This window comes from Chaetodon auriga, chromosome 5 (genome assembly GCF_051107435.1).
Source record: "Chaetodon auriga isolate fChaAug3 chromosome 5, fChaAug3.hap1, whole genome shotgun sequence".
In the NCBI taxonomy this organism is placed as follows: Eukaryota; Metazoa; Chordata; class Actinopteri; order Chaetodontiformes; family Chaetodontidae; genus Chaetodon; species Chaetodon auriga.
The window spans coordinates 547346-560623 of NC_135078.1; the positions used below are offsets into that span (position 1 = coordinate 547346).

At 45.7% G+C, this 13278-nt stretch overlaps 1 protein-coding gene and 1 pseudogene across 4 annotated transcripts in view; one reads left to right on the plus strand and one right to left on the minus strand.

Annotated features, from left to right (window-relative positions):
• ydjc (YdjC chitooligosaccharide deacetylase homolog) overlaps positions 1-13278 on the minus strand; it is a 74551-nt gene that overhangs the window by 4727 nt on the left and 56546 nt on the right. For all 4 annotated transcript variants that reach the window (XM_076730466.1, XM_076730465.1, XM_076730464.1 and 1 more), the window contains 2 exons: positions 6949-7048; positions 511-688 (listed from right to left, as the gene is read on the minus strand). In XM_076730466.1, the coding sequence (XP_076586581.1) occupies positions 511-688; positions 6949-7048 (278 nt within the window). The remainder of the gene's footprint in view (positions 1-510; positions 689-6948; positions 7049-13278) is intronic.
• Positions 8987-12487, plus strand: LOC143320588 (uncharacterized; annotated as a pseudogene).

Sequence of the window (13278 nt, forward strand, 5' to 3'; positions counted from 1 at the left end):
AAGCATTGTTTATAAATCTGGCCTCAGCACTAGACACAGAGACTAGAGAGCTTCCTTGAAACCTTATTTTATATAAGTGAAACGTCTTGTGAAAAAACTGAAATGCACACATGCGCACATGCACGCGTGCACGCAAACACAGATACACAGACACACAGACACATACAAGGGGGTTTTCATCACTTGTGGAGACATTACATAGACTTACATTCATTTCCTGGAGACTTCTCCTAACCCTAACCCCTGAGAGCCCGTGCCCCTCGCAGTGCCCCCCCAAGAGCACTGCGCTTTCACCCAAACCTAACCATAACCACTATTTACCTATTCCTAACCCTAAACTGTAACCCTATCCTCAGTCTTTACCCTAAAACGTAAAGATCTAAATTGTGGGGACCTGTATTTTGTCCCCACAAGTAAGGTGAGTCCCAACATGTTACTGTGTAAACAGGTTTTTGTCCCCACAATGTGAGTAATACATGAGCACACACACACACACACACACACACACACCTGATTCCATAGCGTGTGAAGACAGGGATGGAGTCCAGAGCATCCCTCTCCACCTGTGTGTAGAATTTTTGGAGGTGTGCTGGCAGCCAAGGGCAGCTGTGTAAACCTGTCTCCACTGGAACACGAGTATATGGAATCCTGAGATCAGACAGGACCTGTGCAAACACCTCACGCACTTCTGCAACACAGTACAACATCCATACTCTCACATTACTTGAGCCCAGGGGCTGTATTGGTCAACAGATGTTATTACATCAACTTAATGTAGTCATCATCATGGGCAAAAATTAATGCAATAGTAGATAGCCAATATTAATTAGTGCTGAAGTAGACTGCCACTTGGCTGCATGGATCATCAACTACCTCACCAACAGACCACAGTATGTGTGGCTTCCCAACTGTGTATCTGATATGGTAGTCTGTAGGGCAGGGGCTCTGCAGGGACTTCAGACACAACACTGACAGCTGTCACCTCCAGAAGTCCTCCGATGATACAGCCATCGTTGGATGGGTATCACAGTGGAACGAAATGGAATACATGGAAGTATAAGTGTAATAGGCTAAACATGCCAAGTCCACTTATTTTTAAAGCCAATTAATTTAAGCGTAACATAAAGGCGCTGTCATTTACGTCATCTGTCACTCAGTGATTTTGAATAGCTATATTCTTCATCTGCACTATGTAGCTACCGCCTATGTGGTGATTACGGTTCATGGTAATGTTATAGAAATGTCAAAAAGACAGTTGAGCCTTTTCCAGGCATTTGAAAGAAAAAGAACTACGCCTGCTACTATTACAAACACACAGAACAGCGAGAATGAAGGCGCTAGCAGCAGTCAGGCAGGACGGGAAGATGAGGTAGCTAGCTATGCTGCTAGCTCTTCTGCCTCTTTGGCGGTCGCAGCCACCGCCAGTGCAGACCCAAGCCCCAAGCCCACCGAGGACACACAGCAGCAGCAAATGGTGGTGAGTGCTGCTGCATATGAAGATGACCTTGGCTGTGTTAAGGCTGATAAACTCAAAACGGCATCTGACTCTGTTAAACTGAAAGCGATACAGTCTAGTGATGGGAATTCCGGCTCTTTTTAGAGAACCGGCTCTTTCGGCTCGGCTCACTAAAAAGAGCTCTTTCGGCTCTTTCGGCTCCCAAACGGCTCCTCAGATTTTTTTTGTTGCTTTAATCGATATATTACCAATAATAATGTAACATTATGCACAAAATGAATGAATAATGTAAAAAAAAAAATGTATTATACTACTATATTATAAATATGCCTTTATTTTTTCACTCTACAGTGAACTTTTAACTAATTTACTTTTTTATACTAAGCAACTTTAAAGTCAAGCAACACAGAATCCCTGAAAAACACGACAACAAAATGTAAATTACAAAATATTTACTTTTCAGTGCAACAATAAATAAACTATGAAATACAAGAACAAACTTTTAGCTTTTTTATACTTAAGAAATTAAAAGTCAAACACAGGATCCCTGAAAAACACACAAGAGAAGAGCAAGTTGCAACAATGCACAGTCTGCTGAATGATGCTGTTGACACTGCAGCAGCAGCAGGAGCAGCAGCAACAGTTGCAGATGACACACTGGCACCTTCATTAATACCAGGTTCAACTGGTTGCTTCTCCAGTGGAACTGTTGGATGGACAGTTCTTAGGTGCCTGTGGAGGTTGTTGGTTGAGCCGGCTCGATATGAAATTTTTGTCTTGCAGACAATGCACTCTGCTTTGGAGCCATCAATATAATTAAAGTGAGTCCAGATTTGGCTCCTTTTCCTGCTTTCACTCATTTCTGGACTTACTTTTTGTTGGTAAATGTCCTCCGTTTTGCACTCTCTCTCCTCTCTTGACCCGTTCGTGTGCTGCTGCTGTGTGTGTGTGTGTGTGTGTGTGTGTGTGTGTGTGTGTGTAACTGCCGCCCCTCCCCCCTCTGCTCAGCGCACTAAGCGGCGCAGACACAGAGACGACGCCACGCATATTGACCAATCACATGCGGCTTCAAGAGAAAAAAAGCGAGAGAAAAAAAAGCGTCTCGGAGCCGGCTCCCCACCAATCAGGAGCCGGCTCCCGTCGTTCACTTCAAAGAGCCGGCTCTAAGAGCCGTTACGTTCGCGAACGACACATCACTCATACAGTCAAGATTCAAGCCTCCCAGAGGGTGGGTGCCCCCAGCTAGTCATATGTGGGAAGCAGCGGAAAATACCGGAGAAGTTTTTTGATGAGAGCATTTACCCCACTCATGCATTTGCATTACAGCAAAGGTGGTGATGGCGTTTTTTGTGTAGCTTGCATACTTTCCTCATCAGGAGACATGGTTCTGAGAATGAAGCCACTTACTGACTGGAGTAATGCAAAAAAATAGTATCCAGACACATGTCAACTCCAGCGCACAGTAGTGCCCAACTGCGTGCTGGTGAATTTGTTAATGTTTCTTTGGGAAAGAGCCAGTCTATCTATTCTAAGTTAGATCACGCACATGAACAAGCAGTAGAATGCACTAAACATGGGCTGAAAGCAGCCATTTATCTAATCGCTGTTTGTGGACAGCAAAACCTACCCATTCGTGGCCACACTGATGAGCGCAGTAATTTCCAGATGCTTCTGAACTATCGTGCTGCAGGAGATGAGAAACTGAAAGAGTATCTCGAAAATGCACCAAGCAATGCCAAATACTTCAGTCATCAGATCCAGAACGAGTTGATTGAGCTGTGTGGGAAACAGATTCAAGACACAATTCTGAACAAATGCAGGGATGCAGAGTGGTTCTCCCTTTTGGCTGATGAGACTTCTGATATAAGTAATGTTGAGCAAGTAGCTCTTGTAGTGAGATATGTGGACTGTGTTAACTGCAGCTACTCTGTGCGCGAGGACTTTTGGGGATTTTTTTCTACTGCTGACACTACAGGCGAGACCTTAACCCAACTCCTGCTGGACCGTTTAAGAAAATTGGATCTGGACCCTGCTCATATTGTTGGACAGGGGTATGACGGGGCTAGGAATGTCAGTGGAAAGGTGTGAAGCGTCCAGGCGCGCATCAGAGAACAATATCCCGCGGCGGTGTATGTGCACTGCAGAAATCATGCGCTAAACCTAGCCATTGTGCTCAAGAGTTAGTGAGCTTCATTACAGCCTCCCAAAGCACCTGCAGTGTTTGCTGACCAACAGTAACAGTAAAAAACACCTTCAGAAGTTTTCAGACACATGCTGGTCTCAGCATGATATGTGCCTGTCTACAGTAATCGAAAACTACGAGGACGTGTTAACCACACTGGCTGAGCTGAAAATGGACTCTGACACCAAGTGCAGCTCCACCGCATTCTTGCTCACTCAGGCCATGGAGACGTTTCAGTTCATCGTCTGCCTCATCAGCACTCAGGAGCTTCTTCACTGCCTAACACCACTGAGCAATGGGCTACAGAACCCAAAAATGTGAACTGCCTATGGCTACGCAAATGGCCATAGATCTTGTGACAGTGCTTGAGAGAAAAAGAGATGACTCCACATACGGCAAAATATGGGAAAAAGCAAGCTCGCTGGCTGTGCTTGTTGAAGTCGTCCCATCATTGCCTCGCATCGCCAAAAAACAAGCTCAAAGGTCTAACACACCTGCAGAAAACCCACAAGAGAACTGGAAAAAGACCATTTTCTTGCCGTTCATCGACCACCTGACCACAGAAGTGAGAGACAGAGTATGCCTTGCACTACCATGTCTTAAAGCCCAGTACCTTATCCCCGACAAATTTCCACTTTTGACAGACAATTTATGGATGCAGATAAAGGAGGAGTATGGCGCATTGATGCCCAGTGTTGACACTGCAGACATAGAGCTGAATCTATGGAGGCAGCACAACAGGCCGAAGGATGATACACCTGTCACCAGTGACATTCTCCAAGTTCTGAGACTAACCGCAGACTTTTATCCCAACGTGCATACTGTCGTGAAAGTTCTAACAATGCCCGTGTCCACTGCCAATGCTGAGCGTTCATTCAGCTGTTTACTTCACTTGAAAACATACCTCCGGAACACCATGACAGACAAGAGACTGAGTGGACTGCCCTGATGAACATTCATCGTGATATTCCTATTGATTCTGAGGCCATTCTGCGGGAGTTCGACGCAACGGGGAGGTGTAGACTTCATTTCAAATAGGTAGGAACATTATTAGCCTATTATTATTATTATAAAGTGTGTTTTGGTGTGTTTTTACCATGTGTCTCTGCCTGGTGCGGCATCACCATAACGTTTTGCTGGGCTGTTTTCATCTGTTTTTCTGTACGCTGTCACCATCCTTTGCTGTAAAGCCTAACTGATCTTCATTTTTTCGTTGAGTAAAAATCTACTTAGAATTATGGAATTGATTAGAATCATTTCTTGTTGATATTTTTATTGTTTGGACTTTTAAACATCTGTAGGCTGTGTAATTTCTCTCTCCCTCTGCTTAGCATAGGGGGGAGCGTGGACTTACGGATGACTTTATTATTATTTAATTATAGTAACAGCATTTTATAGTGAGCAGCATACATATGTCTTCTACAAATCTCGACCACGTTTGCAAAGTTTGGATGAAAACAAATGCTGGTCTGCAGTGCGCACTGCTGCTATGTGTTTAATTTTAATTTTAAACGTAAATTAACAGGTAGGCTAATCAAAAACAAAGTTTTCTGACCTACATGTCACAGGTTCAAATGCATCAAATTCCCACATCCAGTTCATGCTCTGGCAGCTCCACCACCTCTGCATCCTTGGTGGTGGTGGTGCTGTCAAGTAGTTTTCTTTGTCTTATGCAATGGGGCACAAGAAGGATGTATGTAGGAGCCTTTTGCTATGCTCCTTTTCCTTGCAGACACTGTCACTGATGCCACGGATTAATCGAGCCAACAATGTTTTGAACAAGTACATGTCAAATTAATGTTCTTTCTGTCGTGCAGCCCTCCTCTTAGTACAAAACAATAATGATACAAGACATGCAGTGCGAGATGTTAATGGATCAAATTGCAATCCTGAAAAGCTGCCAATTTTGAGATTGAGACTTTGTGTCCAAGTTCCAGGACATGTCTCACCATTTTTTTCCCAGCTGTGAGCAGTTCAACAGCTGTGACAGAGCCGTGTCCATCAACTGCATGAAAATTCAAAAACACATTTTTCAAACACAACTGTAGTGTGAATCAACACGGATGCAAATGACCATTTGATATCTTTTGATAAAAGAATGAACCCTCCCTAAAGTTGTGGTCCCAAAGACCATCAACTCTGAAAGTTTACTCCAATCTGCCTTCCTTTCTAGCTCAATCAAAAGTTCGAAAATTCAGATCTGTGACAAATGCTGCCCATGCTGCCACCGTGTCTCCTCCACACCCAAGTAGGTGCGTAGTGAAGATGTTATCACACTGCTGTCTGATGTTGACAGAGACAGTCAACTCATGTCAAAGTCGCCACGTGGGATCTCAGATTCCTGAAAATATCCAAGAGCTCCAGGTGAGAGAAAGGGACATATCAACTGGCCAAGCTACTACTTGGAAATGAACACATCCAAGAATACCTGAAAGTGGTCGACACAAGAAGCAATACTGCTTCTCTCCTCCTTCTTGAGCAAACTGGACCCCTGGCCATCAAGTAACAGGTGAAATGATACTTTTTTGTTATATTTGTTTGATGCTATAGACTAAAAGGATCACTTAGGAAGTGTTACATCAAAAACTGGGATTCCCTATCAATATGGTTATGACCTCTAATTACTTAAGATGATTTCTTTTGGCTTCCCATCCCTCTCAGCTGCTGAACGGTGCCTTAGGCCTTATTTCACTGTTAAATCTTACAGATTTCATCCACTTGTTCTTTTGTGTTTCCACTACTTACTGCATCTAATTGAGATGTCATGCTTCATCTGGTCTGATGGTCCTCAATCAAACAAATTTGGTGCATTAGGGACTGCATTCATTCAATCACTTAGGGACTTATTAACTGGTGTATTCCTTTCCATTCATTGTAGCATTTAGCTTATTAATGGTCACAGTCATTTGTTCATTTATTTATGTTGTTAGTAGTTATTGTGTGTAATTAGAAGTCATTGTATGTATAGTGTGTAGTGTGAGTAGTGTGTGAGTGCAGTTTTGGTGTTGTCGACTGGGGTTTTATTTGCGACAGATTCCACAACATGAAGTGTAACCTCCAAGACTGGGAGAGTTCCTATCATGTGGAATCTATCTTGCACTCTGTGACTATAACCTGCCATTAAATGTTTTTAAATATCTACTGTTACCCATTGTTGCATTTGTTTGTTCACTGAGAAATGTGTAGCTTGTTGAACCATGTATAGCACTGGACACCTGTACCTGTGGATGAGCGTACGATAGCAGTGACAATACAATATGCTTTTTTTTTTTTTTCTTTTTTTTTTCTTTTTTGTAATGATGATCATTACCTGGCAGTACATGGACGTGTTGGTGTCCATCCATGTGGTGGGGCAGGTGACCTGTCAGTTCCCTAAATAGCCTGACCTGGGCCCTCAACTCCAGCTCCACCTGGGAAGGAAGAACAAACCTGGAGGTTAGTATAATAGGGATAGATAGGTAGATAGTTTTCAGATGATATTTGTGTATGTGTATGTGTTTCTTCCACTTGAGCTATGTGCGCTCCAGCGTATCTTGGAACTGTGAATCACCTCTTATCATGTGCCTCACCTGCTGTTCACTGGATCTCCCTGCTACAAGCTACCACCTTGCACATTCAAATGAATTCCTTTTTACCCAATTCCATGTCTGCATGTCTGCTCTTGAGTCCTATTCCCACCCATACCATAACAGGCCAAATCCCAAGAAATAGCCCCAAGGCAACTGTGAGGCCCAAGGCCAGGGGAAATGTTGCTGACTCCCCACTTGAAAAGCTGAGGGCCAGAAATAATACTGGTAAACCCACAACTCGTAAGCCTAAGCCAGACACCATTCTGATTGGGGACTCTATAACCATGTAAGTACGAATGGCAAAGACTGAAAATCTCACCATGAACAACACATCTGTCAGAGAGCTAACAGAGCTGTTACCAGTCATCCTCTCTACACATTGAAGCAACCGGAATATTAGTATTCATGTTTGATCTTTTGACATTCTGTGAAAGAAAGCTGGCTCTGTGGTCATGGAAAAAGACTTGTTCCTGAAGAAACTGATCGCCTGTCAGTCACAGCATGTATTCAGGCCACATTCCAACTTTCAGTACACTCCTTGCTATGAATATATGGGTGAATTTTGGAAGGTCACAACCATGGAATAAAGTTTCTTGATATTTTCAATATCTTCTGGAACTGTAAAGACCACTTTAGGCCTGATGGGGTACATCCAAATGTCACTGGTTGCAGACTGCTTGGCACCAATGCTCTTGGCGTGCTGTACCAAAACAAGAATGCACACATCAGCTCAATCACAATCAATCGTAGCAATCACAAACCTGATTGCGGCTAAAGACTCCTTTACTGTCTTTTGGCAATAAATAAATGGATGAGCAATAATTTCTTGAAGTGTAAATGAGGACAATGCCGAAACCCCACTAGTCGGCCCTGAAACAGAAAGAGATATGATGTTTAATAATCTGGGGATATTAACTTCCTGGATTAAAGTTTACAATTCTTGGTGTTATCCTAGATTCAGATCTAAGCTTCAAGTCCCGCATCAACAATGTGACAAAAACTTTTCCACCTTACAAACAAAGCTAATATGCCCTTATTTTAAGACAACTCAATTACTGTAAAGCAAAAAAAAAAAAAAAACTTCAGCTCAAAGACTTCAGCTCATTCAAAACACTGCAGCTCATTTAATATTATCAAAAGAAAGCTAAAAACTTATCTCTTCACTTTATCCTGATACAGCTCTGAAATGTTTGTGCTTTGTCTTGCACTGATGCACTGCTGCATGTCTTTTAAATGATATTTTACTTGATTTTATGCATTCTATGTAATCTTTTTTTAATAATATTTTATTATTTTACTCTGTGGTTTTATGCACTGTCCTTATTTTTATTTTCATCCTTATTCTATCTTTCTTTTACTATCATTATCAAGTGGGTTTTATTCTTCATCTAATTTTACATTCATTTTTTATGTTTTTATTTCCATGCTGTCTTTTCTATGTCAAGCACCCACTTGCTGCATGTGATTTCTTTCTTGTAAAGCACTCTGAGTTGTAATTCGTGTATGAAAGGTGCTATATAAATAAAGTTTATTATTATTAGACTAGATCAACTAAAATGTTAGGAGAAAAACATTACACAGAGCTTCCTGTTGTTCTTCATTCAAGTTGTTTCGCCATTTAGCAAGTGGGCAACTGGTATTTTCAGCCTGACTGGCCTGTTTGTTAGCAATAGCTTGTGTCACATTTGTGTGCTCCATACTCTTTTTGTTTGTCAAAAAAAGGATATGGAACTGTTCCATCAGAGAGGAGAGGACCATGACCAATGTATGTATGCTAACATGAGGATGCATGTGCCCTTGTTTCCCCTAGATAGGTCAGACCACATCCTAGTGCATCTCAACCCCTGTTACATGCCTCTGGTAAAGCATCACCCTGCAACCACAGGGCAGTGGGAAGGTCGGAGGAGTCTAATGAGACACTACAGGGCTGTTTTGAGGTGACTTGCTGGCACTCTGTGAGCCGCATGGAGATGATCTTGATGGGCAGAGTTAAGGCAAGATACTGAACTCCAAATTGCTCTCAATGCTGTGCAATTGGTGTGTGAATGGTTAAAGCTCATAGCAGGTGGTCTAGGCACCATTGTATAAATGTGTGTGAGTGGGTGAAGTGGGTGAGCTGTGTAGGAGGCTTAAAACTGGGTGAGGAACAGCCAAACTCTTCGAGCAAGGTAAGGCTGTGCTGTTCAAGCTCTTCTGAAGAAGCACAAAGAAACGGGCAACGTTGAGAATTGTAGATGCAGTGGTCGGCTAAGGAAACCTAGTGCAGCAGATATAAAACACATCAATCTTATTTCCCCTAGAAATTGTAAGATGTCCAGCGGTGTATCAGCTCAGAACCTGCAGAAACCAGTCAATCAATCAAGTCAATCAAGTCAACTTTATTGTCAATGCTGCTATATGTACAGGACATGCACAGAATTGAAATATCATTTCCCTCAAATCCCTGGTGCAAACAGCAACATATATATATATACACACACACACACACACACACACACACACATAGATAGATAGATAGATAGATAGATATACTGAGAACTATAAGTATACACATAGACTAAGCAAAAATAGATAATATAAAGAGTATTTACAGTGGGAAAGAGTATATACAGAAAGAATGTGCTTTGCATATTGAATTAGGTCAACAGTGAACTGCAGTATAAATATGTGTGATCTAACAGGTAGTGAAAAAGTCCAAGGGCCATTCAGAGGGAGGAGTTGTACAGTTTGATGGGAAAGTACTCTTGTGTCTGATCAGCACATCATGAAGTGGGTGTGAGACGTTGTCCAAGATAGTCCGTAGCTTAGTCAGCATCCTCCTCTCTGACACCACCATCAGAGAGTCACACTCCATCCCCACAACGTCAGTTTGTTGAGTCTGTTGGCGTCTCAGCTGGCTCACTGGCTTGTCCAGGTGGGCGTAGACACGATTAAGCAGGTAGATGATACCATCCTCAACTCCAAGTCGGGGCTGTTAGGCAAACTGGAGGGGGTCCAAGAGTGGCTTGACCATGGGCCGGAGCTACTCCAGGATGAGTCTCTCCAGGGTCTTCATGATGTGGGAGGTCAGTGCCACTGGTCTGTACTCCTTTGGGCCCTGGGCTGTGATGTAAACAGTGTAGAATGTATATCAAAAATAAATAAAGGATGTACAGTACAGTTTGTAGACGCAGGAGGAGCCTGGCCCGCAGTCACCCCACAGTGCCCGGAGCCTCCAGGTGACGCAAGCACCAGATGCACACAGAACATCAGAACATTGTCGGGTGAAGTGGCCCCAAGCTAGCAAGGAGAAGGAGTGGCTCTAGTTCGATGAAGATGTCGGTACCATCCTGGAAGCAACTGTCAAAGGGGAAGCTGATGGAAGCCTCAAGACGAGGACCACGGTTATCATCAGCCTAGCTGCAGAGAGGTTCGGTCTAGAGGACAAGCAAACAGCAAAGCTCCCCTACAGCATGAACAACAGAGCTAGCAAGATCCATCAGCTCAGACAGGAGCTGAAGAGCTTGAGGTGGCAGTTCAAGGTGGCCAGGGAAGAAGAGAGGCGACCTCTTACAGAGCTACGTAGCATAATCCACAAGAGGCTGATGACCCTGAGGAGGGCTGAGTGGCACAGGAGGAGGAGGAGGGAGAGGTCCGGGAAGCAAGCTACCTTTCTAGCGAATCCGTTTGGGTTCACAAAGCAGCTGCTAGGGCAGAAGCACAGCGGTCAACTTGCCTGCTCCAAAGTCGAGGTCGACCACCACCTACAGGAGACATACAGCGATGAATGCAGGGAGCAAGACCTAGGCCCCCGTAGGGTCCTGATTGATCCTCCATTACCAGCATTGGATTTCAACGGGAAGGAGCCCAGGTGGAAGGAGATCCAGGAGGTGGTCAAGAGGGCAAGAGCGAGCTCTGCTCCGGGGCCCAGCGGAGTGCCTTACAAGGTATACAAGAACTGCCCCAGGCTACTCCGCAGGCTCTGGAGGATCCTGAAGGTGATCTGGAGGAGGGGCAAGGTAGCAGACCAGTGGAGCCAGGCAGAGGGGGTGTGGATCCCAAATGAGGAGAAGTCCCAGAACATTGATCAATTCCGAATCATCTTGCTGCTGAGTGTTGAAGGGAAGATCTTTTTCAGCGTCGTTGCCAGGGGACTGACAGACTACCTCCTAAAAATACTCTTACATCGATACCTCGGTCCAGAAAGGGGGGATCCCGAGGGTCTCTGGATGTTTAGAACACACGGGAGTGGTCACCCATCTCATCAGGGAAGCCAGGGAGGGCAAGGGAGACCTGGCTGTGCTGTAGCTGGACCTACGGATCCATACCCCACAAGTTGGTTGAAGAGGCACTGAACCGACATCACAGTGGACAAGTCTGGCCTCCCTGGCAAATTCAAGGCCTGGATTTACCAGCACGGTATTCTCCCTCGGCTCCTCTGGCCCCTCTTGGTCCACGAGGTCCCTATTTCAGCAGTGGAAGGCTTCAAGATGAGGGTCAGCAGGTTCCTCCGCAGGTGGCTAGGACTGCTGCGAAGTCTGAGCAGCATTGCTCTGTATGGGCAGAACAACAAGCTGAAGCTCCCTATCAGTAGCCTGACTGAGGAGTTCATGGTGACTCGAGCCAGGGAGCTGCTTCAACACCGGGGGTCCAGTATGGGATCGAGGCCAGGACAGGAGGGAGGTGGAGAGCCACCGAGGCTGTGGGCATGGCAGAGGCAAGGCTATGGCAAAGGGTGCTAGTGGGCACAGTGGCACAGGGGAGAGCTGGCCTAGGTAGTGATAGAACACCTCGCTATGACAAGGCACAGGGGAAAGAAAGGAGGCTGCTGATCCTTGAGGAGGTGTGAGCAGGAGCAGAGGAGAAGCGGGCCAGCCAGATGGTGGGAATGAGGCAGCAGGGAGCCTGCACAAGATGGGAGCAAGCTGTGGAACGCAAGGTCACATGGACCGAGCTGTGGAAGGCTGAACCCCACAGGATAAAATTCTTGATCCAGGCGGTCTACGCCGTGCTGCCGAGCCCATCTAACTTCTTTACCTGGGGGAAGGCGGAGACACCAGCTTGTCCCCTCTGCGACACGACCAGGTCCTGAAGGCCATGGCGGACGCTATCTGTGGTGGGATTAGCCACAGCAAGAGCCTTCGCCCAGTAAAGAAAACTATCACTTTCGTCAGAGCTGGGGAGAAGCCTGCAGCGGTTACCCAAAACACCTCCCCTGGCCTGTTGGCAACGGCGCATGATTGGGAGCTCAAAGATGATCTGGGGAAGCAGCTGAAGAAGCGGTCGCCAAGACAGCACTAAGGCCAGACGTCGTCCTGACTTCAGCAGCATTAAGCAGGTTATTCTCTTGGAGCTCACGGTGCCTTGGGAGGACAGAACTGAGGAGGTCCACGAGAGAAAGAGGGCAAAGTATGCTGAGCTAGTGGAGTAATGCCGGAGCAACAGTTGGTGGGTGAGATGCCAACCCATTGAAGTGGGATGCCGAGGATTTGTGGGTCAATCCCTCTGCAGAGCCTACAAGATGCTGGGCATCACAGGGGCTACCCAGTGAAGGGTCATCAAATTGGCCACAGACGCAGCAGAGGTGGCATCGAGGTGGCTGTAGATCAAAAGGGGAGAGGTGTGGCAGGTAGGGTAGCACTACCTGGACACAAGCTGGGGCCTGATCAACCCGGCTGTGTCGCCTGGGGGTCTGATTGTTGAAAGACCCAAAACCCCCTGTGATCCCAGGTTACATCAAGAACTGTAGACAGATTGTGTACAGCAGTTGACTGTACGTGCCGTTTGGTTTGTGCATGGTGGTGATGGGGTGGACGAGCGGGGGGTGGGGGGTGGGGAGTCAGTGTCCAGAGTTTGTGGGGGCAGAGGGCAGGGAAGGAAGGGGGAGGAGAGCTGGGAGGGAGTTCAGCATCCTGATGGCCTGGTGAATGAAGCTGTCTCTCAATCTGCTGGTTCTGTTGGTCCATAGGTTCCTCATTCTCCTCCCAGAGGGCAGGAGGCTGAAGAGGCAGTGGGTGGGATGGGTGGAGTCACCCACAATGCTGAGTATTTTGTGGGCCAGGTGTGTGCTGTAAATATCCTGGAGGGAGGGG